This window comes from Echeneis naucrates, chromosome 6 (assembly GCF_900963305.1).
Source record: "Echeneis naucrates chromosome 6, fEcheNa1.1, whole genome shotgun sequence".
Lineage (NCBI taxonomy): Eukaryota > Metazoa > Chordata > Actinopteri > Carangiformes > Echeneidae > Echeneis > Echeneis naucrates.
The window spans coordinates 23,073,534-23,095,105 of NC_042516.1; the positions used below are offsets into that span (position 1 = coordinate 23,073,534).

The following is a 21,572-nucleotide window of genomic DNA, read 5'->3' on the forward strand; positions in this document are numbered from 1 at the left end:
GTGGAGAGAGGCTGGGGGGGGGCGGAGAGAGGCAGTGCCTCTTTTGTTGTGACATATTTGGACTTGGGTTTTATCAGAAACGGACGAACCCCTCCAGGCCGTACAGCAAACTCATCTGTCTGACTTTCCGTAAGTTTGTTTTTAGTTTCACAAATTTTAGCCAAGAAACAAACATTGAACAGCACTTTAAATATTGATATTTTTTTTTTTTTTACAGTTCAGGAATCTGATACCTCTGCAAGAAAGTCAGCCATCTTCCTTTGGACTGCTGTCTTTAAATGTCATCCTCCGCCAGGAAATCAAGATCTGCCCAACAGTGGACGGTCATCAAGTCCTGGAGACAAATAGAATGAGCAACATCTCAAACGTTTGAGTGTCGAAATACTTTCCATCCAGAAATCAGGGTTGCTGTGCCAGCTATGTGCAACAAATACCCCCTCCACCCCCTCAAGTTTACACAGAAGGCACAAAATCACAAACAGATGCTGAGCTTGTTGCACAGTTCTTGATTCCTTGCATTGAATTACTCAGGGATGGGGCGGCAGCTCTGGTTCTCATTTTGTGTTAAGCATCTGGCTGAAGATCAAATTTAGCAGTGGTCCTAAATCAGTGCCTTGTTTGTAGGAACTCCATTCGTGGACTCATACTCCACCTCCAAAGAGCAGAGCGCAGTGGGGCGAAGTGTTCGCAGCACAGGACAGTTTGTGATACAACCAAAGTCAGAATGAAGCCTTCTGTCCTGGTGATTTTGGCCCTGCTGCTGCTGCTGTCTCCTCAGCAGGCACAAAGCTGGAGAGACGAGAAGCCAAGCTGTAAGCCGCTAACCGCCAGGTTCTGTCAAGGTGTGGGCTACACCACCAGCCCCCATCCCACTGGAGCTTCGGGCTTTAACCTGCAGCAGATTGGTCAGATTGTGGAAACGGCCTGCTCACCTGACGTCTCCACGCTCATGTGTCGTGCTGCCGTCCCTGAATGCGGCTCAGAGGATGACAGCCGGAAGAAACCCTGTCGAGCTCTCTGTCAGAAGGTCAAGAGGGACTGCGATTCGGCCATCAAATCGAAGCACTTGTCTTGGCCAATGAGGCTCCAATGCGACTCTTTGCCAGAGACCAACTGTGTTCAGGTAGGTGACAACGGCATCAGAAGTCTGTAAGGTCTCTTTAATGTACCCGGTCCACTTTGGTAATGTTCTCGGGATAACCCTAACCCTAACCCATCTGGACATTGATAAATCCTGACTGACTTTGAAGAGAGGAAAAAGAGCTGTGTTGCTTATTTAGACATCGCTGATGTATATTTCTGTCCTTCCAGGGTCAACCCACCACTCCCACCCCAACCCCCCCCCCCAACCTGTCAGGCAATCACCGTCCCTCTCTGCTCAGGTTTACCTTACACAGAAACTCTCATGCCTAATCTTCTGGGCCACAGCACTCAGGAGGAGGCAGCCCTGGAAGTGCAAAGTTTCGCATCATTTGTAAAAGTAGACTGTTCCCCTCACCTGAAGCAGTTCCTGTGCTCCGTCTACACCCCCGAGTGCATGCTGGGGAAAAGTCGTCCTCCCTGCAGGAAGCTCTGCGAGCAGGCCCGGTCCGGCTGCGAGTCACTGATGAACAAGTTTGGCTTTCAGTGGCCCGAAGCCCTCAGGTGTGAAGCCTTCCCCACAGACTCGTGTCAGGAGGTAAGTCTCTAAGGAGGAAAGGGGAGATGTTTACCGAGGATGCCGCAATGCAAAACAAAGTGTTCAAGTTGTACCTCACTTCATAGATTCATATTCATGAGGAAAGGGATTGGGAGTTCATTCTTTAGGCTTTTTATGATGAGCACAAATCAGCTGCTCACACCATGGAGGCCTTTAAATCAATGTCACCTGTGACATTCTTCTGTTCATTCAGGCTCATGACAGCATTGTTTCTGAATCATCCTTAACAACATGTGAGACCATCAGAGTCCCCCTCTGCCAGGACCTGCCTTACTCCAAGACTGTGATGCCCAACATTCTGGGCCACCAAACTCAGGACGAAGTAGGACTGGAAGCACATTCATTTTATCCACTTGTAAAAGTGGGCTGTTCCCCTCACCTCAAACCATTCCTGTGCTCCGTCTACACCCCCGAGTGTTTGTCGGGAAAACCTCGTCCTCCCTGCAGGAAGCTCTGCGAGCAGGCCCGGTCCGGCTGCGAGTCACTGATGAACAAGTTTGGCTTTCAGTGGCCCGAAGCCCTCAGGTGTGAAGCCTTCACCATGGAGTCCTGCGAACAAGTGAGTCCAAATTCTTTGAATCCAATCTAAAAATGGAAAAATACAGTTCAGGAATTTTGGCTGTCCATTCATTTCCGCCTAAAGATTCACTGTGGGGTGATCATCTTCAGGTGGTCAACACTTCATTCAAACTGCTCTGCTTGAAAAAGTGTGCCGATGTTGGATCCACAAATCAGCCATAGTTGCTTTTGTTTTAGAAAGGCATCGAATGTTCACCAGGAAAAGCCCCAACTTGTTATCGTTGTAACGGAAAAGATACGTCATCTGCCATCACTGTGTGTGTTTAGTTGCCTCGACAGTCTAACAATGTGACAACCGCCTGGTTCAGCAAATTAGAAACACCTTTGCACTATTGCAACATCCATCACAAACATGAAGAAATCTTTTACAAGTTCAGCAGAGAAACACCATGTTGTCCCCTTTCCTTAACTATCACAGTCATCCAGTGAAAAGTCTCTCCTTTTGAAAAAAAGGAAATCAAAGTTTCCTCCTGATGGCTTTAAATTCTGCTTCCACCTTTTTAATCAGATTAAGACTTTTTAGTCCAATGTCACTCTGAGCTGATAGAAAAATAAAACAAGTCCTGCAGAAAAACAAGGTGGTGATCGCTTTAACCATTAGCCATAATAGAAACGATAGTATTGTAGGTCAAACCAAAAGTGGACTTGGAGTAACTGGTGGACTCGTGTCTTGCTCCAGTACGGCGTGAGCAGCAGTGGAGGGATCTGCGAGCCCATCACCATCCCCGTCTGCCAGGGTCTGTCCTACAACCAGACCATCGTCCCCAACCTTCTGGGACACACAAGTCAAAGAGAGGCCATGCTGAAGATGTCCTTCTTCAACATGATGGTGCAGTCCGTGTGCTCGGTGGACATCCGCCTCTTCCTGTGCAGAGTCTACGCCCCCGAGTGCGAGGCCGGGGAAGTGCAGCGGCCCTGCAGGTCCTTCTGCGAGCGGGCCAAAGAGGGCTGTGAGACATTCATGGCCAGTTTTGGCGTTTTCTGGCCAAATGAGCTGGATTGTGCGTCATTCCCAGAGGAAATGTGTGTATCGGTAAGTGACTGAAGAGTTGTGCTCAGTAACTGAATATTTTATCAAGCCTGTCTTTAACTAACAGCTCTCTTTTTCTTTTGCAGGAAGACAGCAGGACGGAGGTGAGTTTGTTCTCTGAAATTCTTTTGACTTCAGAATAAATGATCAGTAACTTTAACTGCCACTACAGACTCTGGTACACGTCATTTCTAGTATTTGTGCAATCAAAGGTAATGTTATTTATTCTGTGAATATGTGAGTCCATTTCTCTAACTTTATGTTTTCTGGTTTCTAATAGATGTTTAGCACACAAGCCGTTCTTGCCAGGCTGAACGCTGGGGGCTACTCTGTTCGTGGCAAATGTCAGTTTATTTTATTTGACGCTATTCTATCATCTGAATGAGGATGTTTTTCTGGACTCATGAATTCTTTTATTTTCCCCGATCCAGCCCTGACTCTCAGGACCGCCCGTCTGCTGCTGGTCCTCATGGATGTATCCTTTACACATCACACCTGTCAACAGCTCTTTCAGTAAAGTGACACATTAAACTGCCTGTTATATTAGTCGTGGAAGGAATTTCAAAGCCTGTTTGGCCGCTCCTGTCAGTACAGATAGCAGTCAGCATTAGCACAACCATTTACACTGTATGCTGCCTCATTTAGCCCGGGACAGCTCAAGGTTTAGAAATAAACATGACTAACTTTTACAAAAAAATGATATTTCAGTTCACTTTTGATCGAATCCTTCTGAACCAATAGTGGCAGAGGTCGGAGCTGGTGAGCAAAAAGTTTTCAGCCTGAATGTTTTCAGTCTTTTTGAGCTCCTTAACAGCTCTATCAGGCAGACAAAACTGGAGACCTGAATGTGTTGGAGTTCTTCAAACTGCAGCATTACGTGGCCGTCGTCAGGAGGGAGTATGTGGAGAGCTACGAGAGCATGAATCCAAACTCCGTCACCAAAACCCAAATGAGAAAAGCTCTGTCTGCTCATGGTGATGTATTATTTTAAAAAACAGGCACCGTGACTTTGATCATTTTCATCAAAGATCCCATTCAATCTTTGGAATGAGCCATTATTTTCTATTCCCGACATTTTAAACTGCCCAACGTCTTCTCCTCTGTTTTTGTCTACGTCATGCAGAATTCAATTTAGATGATGAAACGTTCCGAATTCTGTGGAACAAATACGGCTCCCAAAGTGGGATCGACTACGATGATTATGTGGCCATCATGACGGAGCTTGTTATCCTCAGAGGTCAGCAGACAGGACGAGTCCTTCAGATTGTGCCGTTGATGGATGTTGTTCTTGGTCACTCAGACAATTGAATCAAACCTCCCCAAGTACAACTGTTAACCCCCCCATGAAACGTCTGACTAGTCTGCAATATTGTTTCCTCTGTCGCAACTTGTTTTCTCACGCAGAAATATGAAAGCCTTTCTTGTTTTTGGCCTAAAAATTGTCTTAACAGTGGAATTTATACTCTGAAGGCTCTTTTAACTTGACGAGCTCTCCTTCGTTTCAGAAAGAAATGCCTACAAATTAAAAAAAGAAAACAATAATCCCACCACATATTTTAAACATGTTGTACATTTTGTGTCAAGCTCAAGTTTCTATGCACAGATTATTCACACTGTTTGTTTGTTTGCTTAAATCTCAGACCGATTCAAGACCCATCTGCTGAATTTGCCATGTAACTGCCAAATCGCCAGCTTCTCTTTTAAGCAGGTGAGTTTAAAATTGATCTGCATAAAAAATATCCAAAACACTCAGAATCTATGATCAGATCTATCTATGTGGGCTTTTGCTGACATTCTATTGGATGTTGACATTTTAAAACAGTTGATGTGTCCACATGAACACTTTATGTCTCATTAAGTAGTGGCACAACAAGTTAATATTAATTACAACTGCAACAAAGGAAAAGGTGCCTAAAACAACATCATCTGCTGGCCCAATGTCTGATATCACACACATGGAAATATTGATGATCCAAACCAAATTTACTTCTGGTGCTGTATGCCAAATGTTTGTTGTAATTAATTTTCTTTTTTATCTCCAGTTCATGAAATCGGCCATAGTCTGAGGATCAAAGAGGATTTGATCTGAAGGAGTCAGAGGTGGAACATATTCAGCAGCACAGACGTTATAAACCCATTTAGCACCACCTTCATTAAAAATGAACTGTCAAGGCGTAGAATTATTAAAAGGACACTGAGCTGTGTCGTACTGATGCCTAAAGTTTGACTGCTTCTCTGTGTGTGCTTATTTTCAGATAAAATCAACATTTTGTAAAAAAGTTGCATCAAAAATACTTGATGGCAAGAATCCTTGAACCTTTTCTACAAAATTCATGTTTTTATTGAGCTAAACTAAAGAAACTGACATAACAGTGGCTGAAAGAAGTCAGATGGTTAACTGTAAACAAATTAAAGGAAAGCTTTCAGGCTCACCTGTGACCGAAATAACAATTTTGATATTACAGGACATACAGCATCATTTTAAGCCCTTTAAAATGCAATATTTGGAAATCCTACTAAAAGGAGAAAATAAATAAAATAAAGCTAATCGCAGTTTGAGTATGACCTGAGAGTGTTGAGAAAATATATTCACGGTGGTGTTCTCTGGAAATATTTGTCAAGCGCTGTCAAATTGATGTTTTCTGATTTTTTTTTTTTTTTTTCCTCAGTATATACAGCTGGGAAAATGAAAATGAATGAAATGAAACAAGTAAACAGCTTTTTCCAAAGTCATTGCCATCAGGACATCAAGGCACTAACTCGACTGACATTGATATACTCGATGTCCTAGAATTGTTTTCAGTCATTCCTGGTGTGTCTGCCTGGAATATTAAATGAATTCGCTGTTTCCACTGTGGAAGATTGTGACCACTAGATGTCACAATATTCACGTGAAGCATCAACAAATTAAACGTTATGAAAATCTGACCTCAGAAGCTGAACCATGTCAGTCTTACCTTGATTTAATGATACAGCAAATCTGGTTAGTTTGGAGACTGAAGTGCGGACGCCGAGCCTGAAGTAGTCCGGACCAAACGTGCCAGATGGCGGCCAGGACCGGTTCTGCCTGTGGCCAAGAAATCTTTTTATTAATTTCCTGCCGTTTACCTCAGATGCAAAACTCAGATTACAGCAGTGCTCTTTTATTAAACGACACATCAGGACACACTCAGAGTCCAGAACAACATCAGCTGCAATGAAACTGGAGCAGCAAATTAAACCCAACAGTCACTACGAGCCATGAATTTACTGAACAACATATTTCTGGCTCATCTTAAATTCATTTTGACAAATTGCGGCGCACAAGGACGTTTAAAGTGAGAAATCAGACTCCTCAGAGATTCTGGCCCTGTTTTAGTATCAGCAGCTGTTTATCCTATAACAACAATCCAATGTCACAACTGACAAATGGCATCATGGAGCTCAGGAGCTGCAATCGAACCTCCACATTAAGAGCTGATGTAGCTCGCTTAAATCACTTTGAACAAAAGTTTCTGCAAAATTAAACTATTGATGAAAGTGATGAAGTAATACAGCAAGAAAACGGACTGTGGCGGTCCAGACCTGAAGATGTCGCAGTCTGAAAACATCAAGAGTTTTCTGTCATCAGTCAGGCTGCTGACATTACAGCTGAAATGACTTTGAGCCACCCCGATCCAAGACAGCTGTGTCTGATCCGGATTTGGAATTCAGCTCTTTTCTGTTGAAGAAATTACACACATTCATTGCCAAATAAAGTATCGCATGTTAAAGCTCTGCAAGTTTCAGAGCTGCTGCTGGATGATTGCAAATGTGGATTCTTAAAAAGGGTGAAGTTCGGGGTCAGATTGTGGGAGGAAGAAAGGGTGGAAGAGAGAAACAGCATTAGAAGCACATCAGGTCAGTCAGACACTAAAACACAAATGTTCCATGTGGAGGGAAAACAAAACAACAAGGTATGAAATACTGAGGTGAAGCTGCAAACACCCTGAAGTAAAGTAATAAACATAATAAAGACAATATTTTAAAGCAAGACTTTTATTCCTGCTGCCCTCTACGTCAAATGAAACCAACTTTTGGTTTAAAGAGACGATTTGAAAGTTTTCTCTGCCGGTAAATGTGATTTCCTGCTCGGAGCAGACAATGGATTCCAGCATGACTGCATTTACAATAAAAGAGGAAATAATACATGCCTGAAGCAGCAGAGCATCTTTAGTGCAAACTGTGTTTTTAGTTCAGGAGAGGAAAAGAAGTGATAGAGACAAGAGCCAACGCTGACATTGTGTGTTTCTAATTATTATTTCATTAACTCTAATGTTGACTCTGCAGCAAGGAACAAAACACAAATAAAAGAACAGTGAGCGAGCAATTCTTCAGCTGAAAAATAACTGAAATGACTCATCATTATTCAGTTATCAAAGTATTTTTCTGTCAGTAGCTTTCTGATTAATTATCTCTCAGATACCACATCGTCTGTTTTCACATGGTGATCTGAATACTTTGTAATAATTAGAACTGTAAATGGTTTTCTTCACACAAACAAGCCTCCTCTGACTCTTATATCTGTATATAACGCTCATTTATAATTTACTGCTGTACAACACTAATGCAGGTTTATTGAGTGTCCTCTGCTCCCTAATGCTACACGGTGACAGATGACAGATGGAAGCGTGTCAATATGAATCATATTTACAGCACGGGTCCAGAAAATCTATCCCTCTTTCAAACATTTACATATAAGAGTGGTTACAGCGTGAAAGGCGCAGTGGATTTATGCCACGATTGGTGATGCCTGCATTTTAACATACAGCAGCTTTCGTCTCTGTGATGAATTACAACAGCCGCGTTGGAGATCGTTCATATGTACGGGTCAAAATAAGGCATGAATATGGGATTGATTTGTCACTTTCCTCCTAAATAAGAACGACTGTTTGAATATAACAGATGGTCGTTTTAGATTCAGATTCCCGAAGTGTCAACATTTGGTGGATTACCTGTCTTATGTGCCGCAATATATGAGGCAGAGGGGGAAACTTTTCAAGCCAGCGAATCCAACATCATAACCTGCTCAGAGTCGCTGAAAAAAAGTTTGATGAAATATATCTGACAAACACGAGCAGTCCGAGGCTCCCTTTTAGTCTTTTTACTTTTTAGTCCAATAAGTGTTTGTAAGCAGACGATCATACGTCGGTGAGCTTGATTAAAACAATGCACTATGACTAACTGGGCAGCGGCCTGAAACGTCTGATAAATTCTAGCAGAGCTTAAAGAACTCGGCTTCCAGCTGTAACATGAATTAGGGGAAACAATGTCTCTCTTATTCAACCGCTCAGGTTCAAAGGTTCAACCGCCGAAATGTCAAAGCAGATTATTTCAGAACAAAACCAGCGTTGCAGCAGAAACACTGCGGGTTGCTTCACATTCCCAGTCGGGGAGGTGTAACAGAACCCAGTGAAGGTGGAAGTTGGCTTTAGAGCTAGAGCAGAATTTACGATGTGAAAATGTCTCCACTTCTCACTGCCATCAATCAAAATGTATTTGTATAGCCCTTCACAACAGCCAGGAGGGGCCCCAAGTGACAACAAAACATACAGCAAGATCCAAGAAGTCACGTTAAAGCAGAAAGAAACAAGAAGAAAACGAAGAAATGAAATACGTCTCACGGTTGGATTTAGCGCCAAAGAATTGGAACACAGTCACCCCATGATGTGTGCATCGACCGTGAGATTTGTGAAACGAGTTGATGACCTGTTGATTTCACGAAGGGTTAAAACCTCCAGGCCTGAAAAACAAACGTTAAAATCTTAACATCGATTTTGAATCGTGATTTATGAACTCAACAAAAGCTTTCCTAATGAGTGTATACTCGTGGTTGAAGTATCTTCCGATACAACACGATGGTCGAAATCACCAAATGCAGTTTAAAAAAAGCAAGATGGCCGACGTCACGGTGGGCTAAAGTCTCTCTCTCTTAGCCAGCGAGTCGGCCCATCCATCTGCACTCGTCTTCGTCTGCGTAAGAAAAATGCACAATTCCTTCATTCAAAGAACAGACAGGCTTGTTTTACAACACACAACATTCCACTTTGTCTTTACACAACAACAAACACTTGTTTGCCGCCTTAAAAACTTAAAGAACTTTAACTGCGGGGCTTTCGTTGTGTTTAACGCAGCAGCTGAGCGGTGAGATCTCAAATAATCGTTTAAATATCAACAGGCAGAAAAAGAAATACCACACACACACACACACACACACACACACACACACACACCTTAATGTCAAGTGAAATCTCTCTGGATAACAAAAATCCTCTTACAACTCTGATCACCCCCAGCTGTTCCTTTTTTTCGATCTCGCTCAGCGTACCTGTCTGGTCTCTTCTGCTCCAGCTGGGCCGCCATCACCCCTCATCAGAGGTGCTGCCGCCCCCTCCCTGTGGGCCCAGCAGGGGGGAGGACGGGTCACGCCGCCGTAGCTGACCTGTTCCATTGCAGTTATGGTGTTGTGAGTTGAGCTCACAGGAGTTTTTTAAGTTAGAAGCATTTTCTGATGAAACACAGAGAGAGGTAAACCTGCCAGAGAACAAGACTTACACTGAAATGTGATTGTTGAACATTTAACTTCACGCTCTTTGGTCCCGTTTGGAGGCGAGGAGATGACCGGCACTGATCGGGGCCATTGTTCCAGCTGGAGTTGGATGGGGTTCAGTTCAGGACCTGGTGCTTCCACATCAAACTGGGAAAACCCTTCCCTGGTGGATCTGGTTTCATGCACAGGGATGTGGTTAAAAGAGAAGGTGAATTTCAAAGACAATGTGACTCAAAGAGCTTTAAATAACACGGTTATCTGTCTGAAATGTCTCAGCCCTCAGGACTGTGTCCACCTCCTCCTGGTTATATCTCTGCCTCGTCACAGCCATCTGCTCTCATCAGTTCCTCTGCAGCTCCGTCCTCCTCTGAGCACCAGGGGGCTCTCTGTATCTGTGCAGAGCAGTGCTGACATCAGTGCCGAAGATTTACAAAGACGACTCGGCACCGGGCAGCTCGGCTCGACCACAGGGAGGTGGCTGAGCCGAACCGAGTCGAGGTTCAACGCAGACGCTCACCGGCGCCATGAGCAGCTTCCACATCGCCATGCTGGATACCAGCAACACTGAGCCAGTGATGCAGCTACAGGTGGAGAGGAGAACGGTGGGGATGATGGGGGGGGGGGCAAACAGACAAACAGAGCCAGGCTTTGACAGGAGGACTTTGGGGAGGTTAAAAACAGGGAGGGATGAGGAGGACAGTTAGAGATGTCAGAAAGAGAGGACAAAGACCGGGAGAAGAAGAAGAAGAAGAAGAAAGGGCAGAAAGCTGATTAAGAGGCCAAGGAGAAGATGAAGACAGACGACGGGAAGGGTCGGCTAAGGTGAGACACGCAGAGAAGCCGAGACAGCTCAGGTCTGTTTCTGGTGGCTTCTCAGGCACACAACACTTCAACAGAAGGTTATTAAAGGTTATTAAAAAAGATAAGAGACCAGGAGAGGAAAATGACGGAGCACATTTCAGTGAAAAGAGAGATGGACAGATAGATGAAGGCAGGATCAACCGAGATGTACAGAAAGGGTGGGGGGGCTGGGGGGGGTTGAAGAGAAATGGGAAAGGTAAGATTAACAGAAAGACAGAGCAAGAAAAGAGCAATGAGGTAAAAATAAAAAGAGAAGACAGCCTGTGATTGTGGTTTAAAACACACACACATAAATATATTATTGATATAAATATATATTGATTTTTTAGTAAGTGCTACTAGTAAAGCTCCATCCTGACTCTGTCTGGCGTTGCTATGGTTGCAGTGTCAGTGCAGCCCCCCCCACCACCTCCAACAGACAGCCATGTTGTTGAAAACATTTTTTCAGCAGAAAAATCCGCATTTCGACTCCATTTCACACCAGATGGGATTAAAGCTTGTGTGTGAAAACACTAATAGTGAAAATAACAGAGCTGCAGTGCGAACAAACAAGCAAGTAAACAAACAAACAAACAAACAAAAAAATAATCAAACTGAGATTATAAGAGAAGCCCACGTTGCTGTCTCTGACTGAGGCGTTACATAACTGAGGTGTGTGGGGGCCTTTGGGTACGTTGGAGGTTCCGCTTGCATTAGATAACCTCTCCGGCTTGGATACAGATAGGAAGGCCTCCAGCTACAGCACCGGGCTGACCCACGCCAAGATGGCTGCACAAACACATGTTTATGAAACATAAACTCCCACTTCAGCCGACATATGAGACCGATGAATCATCGTAAGGACATCAGAATGTGTGTTCAGTGTCTGGGTTTCCCTTTCCAGGTGGATTTATTCTGTAGGTTCAAACGCTCACATAAAAGCAGCAGAAATGCTCCATGAAGTAAAAATAAAATGTGTCCTTCGGATGAAATCACCTCCAAACTGCCAAGAAAACGAACCACTGAAGGATAAACAATAAAGCAAACTAATAAGTTTCAGATCGCAGCTGACGACTACTGTGGCCGTTATTTTTCATCCTTCATTAACCAGCTGATTAGCTCTAGTCGGAAGATGGGCTGGCGTTTGATTGTCGAAACAAAATGTCGCCTTGCTTTCAGCAGCAGAGATCACTTTAACCTGCAGCTCTTCAAGGGCGCCTTGAAAAACCCCCAAAAAACTGTTGAGCTTCGACTCTTTTCCCTCCAGAATGAAAGCAGAGGATAAAAGCGTCTCTTTCAATTACTGGATGTCGATGCTATCTGCTTAGTATAAATCGAGTGATGCCAACTAAAGACACCGATACTGGATGAATGTTCTATTATCTGGTGTGTAAACCTTTTATCTTCATTTCAGGCAGATGAAAATGGAAACAATTGTTCGCCTTCTACGTTATACATCAAGTGTTCCAGAGGTTCATGTTACGCCTTTGCCGATTAACGCCTTACAAATTCATCTAAAATGTAATAAGCGATAAGAAATTGTATTAAATATTGTTTTCTCCTTCAAAAGGGCAAATAAATGTCAAACAGAAGAAAAAAAAATGCTTCCAGAATTTGGCAAAATGCCTTTTGTGTCATGAGTAAGAGACTTCAACAGTTTCAACACATTAGTTTTAAAAAGGCTGCCGTCAATCATTTGATGAATTTAGCCAAGCAGCTAACAAGTGAAACCAAGAAGCGTTATATCGTCTTTCAACTCAGTGACTCAGTCTGTCTGTCTTGTTTTGTGTTCCTCTTGCACTTCGTATCGCGTCATCTTCAGACATTTTCCGAAAAAGAGTTCGGAGAACTCGCTGAATGCCAAGAGCAGAAACGTTAACACTGGCTCAGTTTTTGTTTTTATTTTGAGAGTTGAACGCAGCAGAAGGCCTCAGGCATGGGCCTAAATGCCACTAAATCCATTATTCCGGAAAATTTCTCCGCTTTCCTATTTATGCTTCAGCATTATTTATTTATTTATTTATTTAGATTTCAATTTCAACCCATCCCCCTTCCCTCCACTCCCACTGCACTCTAATACCAACACGTTTCCATTAACGGCATACGACTTCAGAGCTGTTATTAACTCTTCACCTTCTATTCAAAGGACACCAGGTTACTGCCATTAAGGGGGGGGGGGGGGGGGGGGGGGGGGCTACATCCCAACATTATGACAGTAATCAGTCCAATCTGAAAAAACAACGGCCAAACGACAGCTTGAGTTTTGCTCTCTTTGAACGTCAGTAAACAAAGAAGTATCAAAGTGTAAAAAGAAAACTTCTAAAACAACTAAGATTGAAAAATAATATATTTATAATATATGGACAGCCACTCAAAATGTAGAAAAATTAAACAGAAGAATTAAAAGGTTGGAAATGGAAGATCTATCCCTGCAAGGAAATACTCCAAAACACAAACAGTGCATGACAGTGAAATACCAACGCGGCTATCCGTGGAGCTGTTGAGATTCTGAGTAATTGGTGGAAACCAAAATGTAGCAAAAAGGAAAATTAAAATGAATTCATTATGCGGACACAATCACAGAAATCCTAAGAAACGCTAATGTTGTTCCGTAACAGCTGCAGTGTTTGTAGCCAGTTGAACTTCGGACCAAATAAATGTTTGGATAATATAATTAGGACAGAGCTGACAGCCTCAGCCCTGATCACCTACAGCAGCACCACGTGTGCGTCAGTCAGCCGTGTTTGAGCACAGCTAATGAAGCAAAGAACAGCAGATGGGAAATTATAATTTGTGTGCAGGTAAAAAAAAAAACAAACCCAGGGGACGTAACGTGTATCGTATTGTTAGTCCCTCAGGATTACATATGAACAACAAACACCTGGACTGAATGATGACAACAGAAAGAAGACGAAGACAAGAGCGGCAAATTTACCGCCAGCGAACCAGAAAAACTTTGGATTCTCTTGAGCCTCTGAAGACTCGTTTGTGCTTCTTTATTCAACTTTCTGGTCTTCAGTTTTAGACACTATCCAGCTGAAATATTCACTAGTTCAATAAGAGCAAGATGTACAGCTGCAAAGCTGAATCTAAGACAATTCAGAGGGATCTACTGGACTTTACTGTCTAGAGGAAAGAAAAGTAAAAGTCAGACTGAGCTCCATCCAGCTGTTACTGTGAAAGAACTGGACTCGTTGAGCAGCTGCACAACGAACAACCTGAAAAATATCTCCGACGGAGGCCTGAAGTGGGGACATACAGCTGAGCACACATATGTGCCTACGAGGACGAGGTTCAGCAGCGCTCAAGAAAGAAGAAGGCCCAAAACACACAGTTGTTCAATCAGTGACTGTGCGACAGCTCCACGCACAAAACTCACATTATATTATTAAATATTAAATCTAATCTGGACGATCAAGACTTTTAATTTTAGCAGCTCGTACTATCGACCAGTGAACCAGTAATTCTGACCCTTTTAGAAGCTCGTGATTAAACTAATGCTTGAATGTTCCATTAATATTTATATGGAACCCGATGAGCACTGAAAGTATTTCACTTTCACTTTAAGTACCAACCAACCAGAGGAAAGGATTTTGTTTAGCATAAAGAATGAGCACATTTTATTCAGCAGACTCTGGGAGAACAGAATGAGATTAAAGGAGACAAAATTCTTAATTCACTTCATTAGATGCTTTCAAGATTACGGTCAAGGGAGAGAAACAGCAGGAGGCATTTCTTAGAATAAAATATTGAGTGGTGGTGCAGGGACAAAGTAGAAAAGTCCAAATGTTTATCAATAAGGGCATTTTTGAACTGGAAGGGCGTTTAGAGTGAAAGGATCTCCGAGGTGTGCTCCAAACAGCGTACGCCAGACAAAAAAATAAAAAAATAAATCACAGTCAATGATCCGCATCTGCCCCAGAATGTAATGGCTTCTCTCCTGGCTCGGGTCCAATCCCTCCACCCAGAGAGGGGCAGATCGGTTCCACGCTTTTTGTGTCATCCTGCTGATAATTAAACAGATACGGGTGGAAACGTAACCTTGGCAGAGGTAATTGTGCTTCAAGTTCAACAACAAATTGGGTGCTAAAGGGCTGAAAGTGCTCCATCAGATCACTCTGAGCACAACAAGCACGCTCAAAACAAACGTTTCTGTGAACTGGTAATTTATATTGTAAAATAAGACAAATACCTTCAGCTCCATTAGCAGCGGCTGCTGGGCCCCATTTCTCTTTAATTTATTCATGTTATTCTACATTAAAACTTTGTTTGAATGGTATTTTTGCGGTGTGTCACCCGGTAAATGTGTCTCTGTGAAGAGGAAGAGTACGGCTGGAGATAATCATGAAGCAATTACAGTAAGAGCACTCCATCCACTCTCATCCGGGGTGACCTGCGCCGGGCAGATAGGAGTTTGTTGTCCCACTCAAGGGCACTTCAGCAGAACGCACGGCAGCTTGTCTTTTCTGGGAATCCAACCTGTGACTTTTATAGTTTTCAGAGCGGCCTCTTCAACTGCTCAGACACCACACACCCACTCACAACTCACAACTCTCATCCGACTGCTTTTCTGACGAGTACAGGGTGAAAAATAAAACACAGCACGTTGATAATTCTTTGTTTACTGTACAGGCGTGAGAAAAACGAGTCACCGCTCAAACTATCGGAGAATCGTTTGGTGAGACGGCCAAAAAAGTGTTTTCTTGTTCATTATTGGCATTAAAGCGTCTGTCAGCTGGGGAGCCACACTGAAATGTTCAGTATTATAATATAAGATTCGGTATCCAGCTGGCTAATTATCTTCCTAAGCATTAGCAAGCTGCCTGTATTGTTGTTTTGTACATGAAATATTTTATCATTTTTGTTTTTCAGTTGTTAACGAGCTTTGATATGTTCATCTCTGAGCTTGTAGCTTCATGGGCAGATGCTGTTAGCGTTGTATGGCGCATGTTAGCTGTTAGCTGTGTCCCAGTTTTTATGCTAAGCTAACAGTTGCCTTTAAAATACAGTTTGGAATGAAAACAAAAAAGGTTTATCCCCTAAATTGTCATTCTAATCCTTAATCCAGTGAGTTCATAAGACTCCTGATAAGTTGTTGGTTGAATCAAGAGAGGCAGAATAACTTTCTGCAGCTGCATCTTCTCCAGATTACATCAAGCGATTTTGTAAAATGTTGAACTGCTTTAGATTTCTTAAACCTTTGAAATGTTCATTCATATAATGATTGATATTATTCCACATTTCCTGGCGGCAGCGTTTCTGCTCCAGCTGCTCTGGTGAATCAGTCCAGTGGTCTCCCAGTAATGACAGTCATTAAACTGGGCAGCTCCCAGTGGCCGGCAGTCAGGCACCGCTGACAGAAACAGCAGCTCTCAGCTCCAAAAGTGGGCAGAAGACGGCTCAGTGGGAGCGAGCGCCGTCTCCCTCTGATGTACTTTGAGGACTAAAGCAGATTGTGGCTGACGTGAATCTGACAGACCCGCTCCAGACGTTGGAGACGTATCCTGCACACACAGTCTGCAGAACAAATCTACAATTTCAGCCTGAAAAGCTTTAAGGTGTGAGTCTTAGAGGCCGTGTGAGAGCTCACAGGGTTTGTAATCACTTGGCAGGGCCCTCAGGCTGTCTCACAGTGACAAAGCCTCGTCTGACAGGCCCCGAGGCTCCAAACCACCTGCCTGAGGAGAGCGGCTCCTGAATCCTGAACGCCATGACGATCACAGTTCTTTTTCCTCTTCTGTTTTTGTCTTCATAGGACTTGGATAAGTTAATATCAGTGGTTTTGAGTTAAATGTCTTAATTTAGACGGACAGTTCACATCAACACAGCGTCCTTACTGAATAGTACCTACGTAACAAAGCACCTTAAAGCACCACGAGGTGCCGAGCATCGCCACGTCCCATTTGGGCACGGTTCAGAAAGACCAGGCCGTCCAACCAGGAGCCCTGAGAGGATCTGACAGCTGAAACCAAATACTTGCTTTTAAAGGTGAATTATTTTTGCTTATATTTCATCTTCATCAATCCATAATGGATCGTGTAATATGTTGAAAGAAACGAGACGGTCTAGAGATGCAACTGCTCTCCAAAGGATCTTGTTATTTTGTTCTCTTTCCACGACAAAATCTAAATCTTAGATTTAGTCGTGGCCTTTCACGGCAGGTCAGAGAATTAAAATAGGTTTATTTTCATAATATCCTCACGTCATCATTGTCTTTGCATGCTTTGCATTAGTAAAATGTCAAACTGTATTTTTCTGCTTTATTGTATTCAGCTGATCTTTATTTACTTCACTGCTTAATCCCTCGCTGACATTTAGAGTGAATCAATTATCTGCTTAGTTTAGAAGAAGAAAACAAGTTTGTTTTATTTGCTAAACAGACTCGAAGAGGTAAATCATCACATTTAAGAGCCTGCTTGATTACACAAATGAATAGGTACCAAAAAATTTGAAGTCAGTTGATAAATCATTTGATTAAGAACTAACAGTTTTGCGCCTACATTATTGAATGAGCAGCATGCAAATCCAAAAGCCCTGAGGCCTCTTCCCATCCATCAGAGGAGGAGGTGACCAGTGTCTGCTGGAAGCGTCACCGGCTCTCAGGAATAAAAAGGAATCACTGCAAAATCAATTATGTAATATCAATACTCCCTCCGTTATGTCGTCTGGTACAGCGACTCATTCACTGAAGGAGCGGTCCCTTCCAACCTGCTCAAAGACCATTAAATTAACTGGAGGCTGAACAGTGAAATGGGACGCTGGGGAAGGAATAAATTCAGTGTACGGCGTCTGAGCACAGCAGAGAATGAAAATAATTCAATTATCAGCAGCTTTCTTGAATATGAGTCATGTAGCATAAAGCATGACTGTGATATTGATCCACGAGGCTTAATGTTCCCTGTCGCTGCTACCCGCTGTGTAAGGGCTTGTTTAGATTGGATTATGATCTTTGTTTGGCATGAGCTAATGACATTTTGGCAACATAAAATGAAGGCTTTCGTTCCAAAGTGATTTCTTTTTTATTATTATTATTATTATTATTCTATTCTCAGTACCACTCAAAGTGATCAGGATTTCAAAGGCTCCGGACGAAACTCGCACACAAACAAAACTTGTTATTGTGTGAGCAAATGTTTTAGGAGGACTGATGACTTCTCTGTCGTATCTGAATCATTTTAGCCAGCAGGTGTTTCCAAATGATAAATATTCCCAATATCACCACGCCTCAGATGCGTTTTCCTGCACCGCAGCAGATCGTCTCCAACACTTACAGCTGCTTGTGTAACAAACCAACGTCCTCCTCCTGATGGCACATGTTGTGCGTGTGAAAAAGTGATTTACATTTTACTTCACCATGAACCGAGGACGGCATCGGTGTCGACAGCTTCCACTTCTAAAACAGGAGCAAAGCGATGAGAAAGAAGCCTCAGAGAAGGCGGAGGTAGGTTGTCTATTACATAATAATCCAAAAAGCTCAGACTGCTTCTCCTCTATGGGATCAGCTCGCATTTAAAATTCTGATCCGCTTCAGCTCCCATGCCCTCAAAAAAATAAAATAAAATAAATGAATAAATACCGTGGACGTACGATAGCAGCAGAATAAATAAGAAACACACACATTCACTCGCGGTGGATTTATGCACATGGACCTTTGTGCAGGTTTTTCACCCGATGATTTCACTTCAGCATATTCAGTGTTGCTGTCAGAGAAAAGATTGTTATTCTGTGAGGTATCCTGGAGCATCTCGACTCAAAGAGCAACCTGGGCTCGGAGAGAGAGAGAGAGAGAGGGTGTGTGTATCCAGACAAAGTGTCTTGTTTCACAGAAAACCAAATTGAGACACCTGCTGGCTACGACTGCCAGCCGCTGATAAAATGGGAAAAGAATGTGTTTGGCCTCCGGCACGTATGGCCACCTTGAAAAGGGCAGGATGGCAGAAAAACGGTTTCCTCGTTCAGTTCTTTCCTTTTTTTGTCCTTAATGGCTGCTGAATGAATCTAATGAAATAATAAAGCACAGTAGAAGGCAGGTTGCGCAGTGTTTTTATTACAAAAAGAACGGCGGCTCCAGGTTTTAAACAGATTACAACCAAGAAAAGAAAAAAAAAAAAAAAAAAAAAGACGAAACAAAAGTGGAGAACAGGAAAGAGCTGCTTGAGCAAGTGACCATCAGCTACAACGTCAGGATTGAAGCACTTCACCATTAATCATGCACGGAGAGGATACTCTGCAGGAAACACATGCGGCAAAGAAGTCAACAAAACAGAAACACACATCACCTCAGCACAACATCGCTGACAACGTCTGCGATAGGTAGGAAAAGGCCACAGCAGATCACAACAACATCACACGTCGACGAAAGGGTCACAGTTCACTTCCTGTCCGGGCAGGAAAGAGATCAGGAAACGTTTCTTTTCTTTTTTTTTTTTTAATCATAATTATCATTTCTTCATCTTCTTCCTCTTCTTCTGCCTCTTTTCAGTGAGTTATATGACATCTCCGTGAAGTGCAAAGACACTGCAGGGGATCCAAAGTGTCTCTGCACCCTACGATACTGTAAACAATCTACACTATAAGGCGCACAGTTGAAAAGTTGCCCAACGAAAGAGCCGCGACGTCACTTCGTAAAGGGTTTGATGTGAAGACGCATCGTCGTCTTCAACACCAACTCTCTGCAGATCTGGCATACCAACTGTCAATATACCAACTGCAGGCAGTAAAATGCTGTTTAAGTTTCTTTAAATGGGCGTTACACTCACACTCACTCACACACACACACACACACACACACAACAAAAAAACAAACAAACACAGTTAAAGACGAAAATATGAATCCATTTTCTTTCATTTTCCTAAAACATCAATTTAAACTTCCTTTTTTTTTCCAATTTAGGCACACGGTACAGCACGGTAAACTGTTTTTTTTTTTTTCTTCAATACCTCTGTTTGGTTGCTGACATCTAAAGACAACCTCCACGTGACGCAAAGGACAAAGAGTTTGTTTTTGTTTTGTTTTGTTTTTTTAATCGCACACACAGAACAGTAAAGTTACTCACTGCTGGCATCTACCTGTCTGATCGCGCTCCTGAACATTAAAGGGAGAACGCTTCCGCTTCGGTTTCTTGCTTTGTGATTAATTAAGCCCCAAAACGAAACCGTCTCCAACCCTGTCTCTCTCATGGTCGTACCGAAATACGGAGACGGTAACAACCACTGCAGAATATCTTACAAAGACGTAAGGCATGAATCAGATCAGTCACATACAGTCTGGACCTGTCGCTCTGTCCACAACTGAAGAGAAAATATGCAGAAAAACCAAAAAGAACTCAACTGTTTCTGCTTCAAATATTTTTTTTTTTCGTCCTTTAACTATTTTAAACACTGATTGTCTACATTATCAATAAAAATCTAAGGACGTAAACATGATTAGATGTAAACACTGTTATTATCCAACTGTTTTGGATCTTAAAAGATACCCGACCCTGTGTGAGATGTGAGAGAAGTACTTCTGCACATGAGATGGAGGAGGAACGAGGTAGTCCGATGGAGAGCTGATGGCGGGGGGTGTGGGTGAACCTTGATCTGCTCCGGGGCGCCACTCGGACTGAGGGTCGTGGTGGTTTGATCGATAATCTGCATGGCATAGTTCTGGCTGTCTCGTTATAGCTGATATTTTTTCTGATGTGGCAGGGAGAAGCTGTTTAACTCTGGTTGGCGCCGAAATTCCTCTCAGCTGTGACTTTTCGAGGGATTTCCTGGAAGCCGTTTTCCTGGCGAATTAGCTGTCATTTGGTCTCACACCTTTCCGGGCGGGGCCGCTCAGACGATGCGGTAATCGAACGTGTCCTTCTCGGTGTGGTCTGTCCAGTTGGACGAGGGCATGCTGCGGTACGGGTCCAGCAGGATGCGGAAACAGCGCACAATGAGCAGGGCCAGGAAGATGAAGAGCAGCAGCACGAACACGAAGGCCACCTTCTGCTCCAGCGTCAGGTAGGAAGGCACGTGATGGCCGCCGCCCGACGAGGACAGCGTGCTGCTGAAGAGGCCCTCGGCCATCCTGGGCACATCCATGCTTGATCGTCTCGGCTCCAGCTCTTTGATGGTTGCTGAAAGATTTGAGGTGAAGATGGGCTCAGCGGATAAGACCTGCATGAGAATCCAAACACACGGATTACAGATCACCTCCTCGGAGGCCTTACAGGTGGAACAGAAAACCAATACATCAGCTTAACGAGAGCGCTGAAACGGGGAAAGCCTCAAACCGACAACAACCAAACAGAATGCGTGTCCGGCGAGAAAGGCGCCGCTCTCGGCCGAGTTTATTTGTGGAGCAAAAAGGCAAAAAGCCCGCTGTGTGAGTGAAAGAAACCTCACAGGACTCCTTCCACAGTTCCAAACTGGCACTTTCACATTTTAGTTCATTTCAACATTTATTGGAAACAACGGCGCTCTGGAGGTATATATGTCGGAGGAAACTGAGCGACTCATACTCAGTGACGGCACAAACATTGTCATGCATGACGAGAGATGAATCTCTCCCCTGTGATAAGGTTGCATGAATAAGGGATGAGTATGAGCAGGTTGATGAGGGTGACTGCCTCAGGGCACCCGTACGGAAAAGGTCTGGAAAAGCTCCAGAATGACGGTGAGCCAACTAGATTGTGCCAATATAATTGAAAATTTGATGAACATGCTGCTAAAGTTCAATATCAGCTGAAATGAGGATCCAGCCTGTAAAACCAGGTAGACTCTGGATCGAGCCTTAAACCTGCCCCCTAAAGGGCCATCGGGGGGGGGGAGGGACTCCTCTGGTTGTAAAAAGATTTTTGGGTTTGGTTTGTAGTTTAAAGGCTTCT

At 43.3% G+C, this 21,572-nt stretch overlaps 2 protein-coding genes across 2 annotated transcripts; one reads left to right on the top strand and one right to left on the bottom strand.

Annotated features, from left to right (window-relative positions):
• The first annotated feature begins 64 nt into the window (after positions 1 to 64).
• Positions 65 to 5,862, top strand: LOC115045294 (uncharacterized). The gene is made up of 12 exons (XM_029504906.1): positions 65 to 129; positions 218 to 1,123; positions 1,312 to 1,678; positions 1,893 to 2,258; positions 2,958 to 3,311; positions 3,395 to 3,412; positions 3,589 to 3,652; positions 3,740 to 3,783; positions 4,132 to 4,282; positions 4,432 to 4,545; positions 4,949 to 5,016; positions 5,351 to 5,862. The coding sequence occupies exons 3-12, from the start codon at positions 1,406 to 1,408 to the stop codon at positions 5,372 to 5,374; spliced, it is 1,476 nt and encodes a 491-aa protein (XP_029360766.1). The 5' UTR covers positions 65 to 129; positions 218 to 1,123; positions 1,312 to 1,405; the 3' UTR covers positions 5,375 to 5,862.
• A 14,673-nt stretch (positions 5,863 to 20,535) lies between these two features.
• Positions 20,536 to 20,772, bottom strand: LOC115045531 (cortexin-3). Its single transcript, XM_029505270.1, has one exon. It carries the CDS (start codon positions 20,770 to 20,772, stop codon positions 20,536 to 20,538), a length of 237 nt encoding a protein of 78 aa, XP_029361130.1.
• Positions 20,773 to 21,572: the final 800 nt, after the last annotated feature.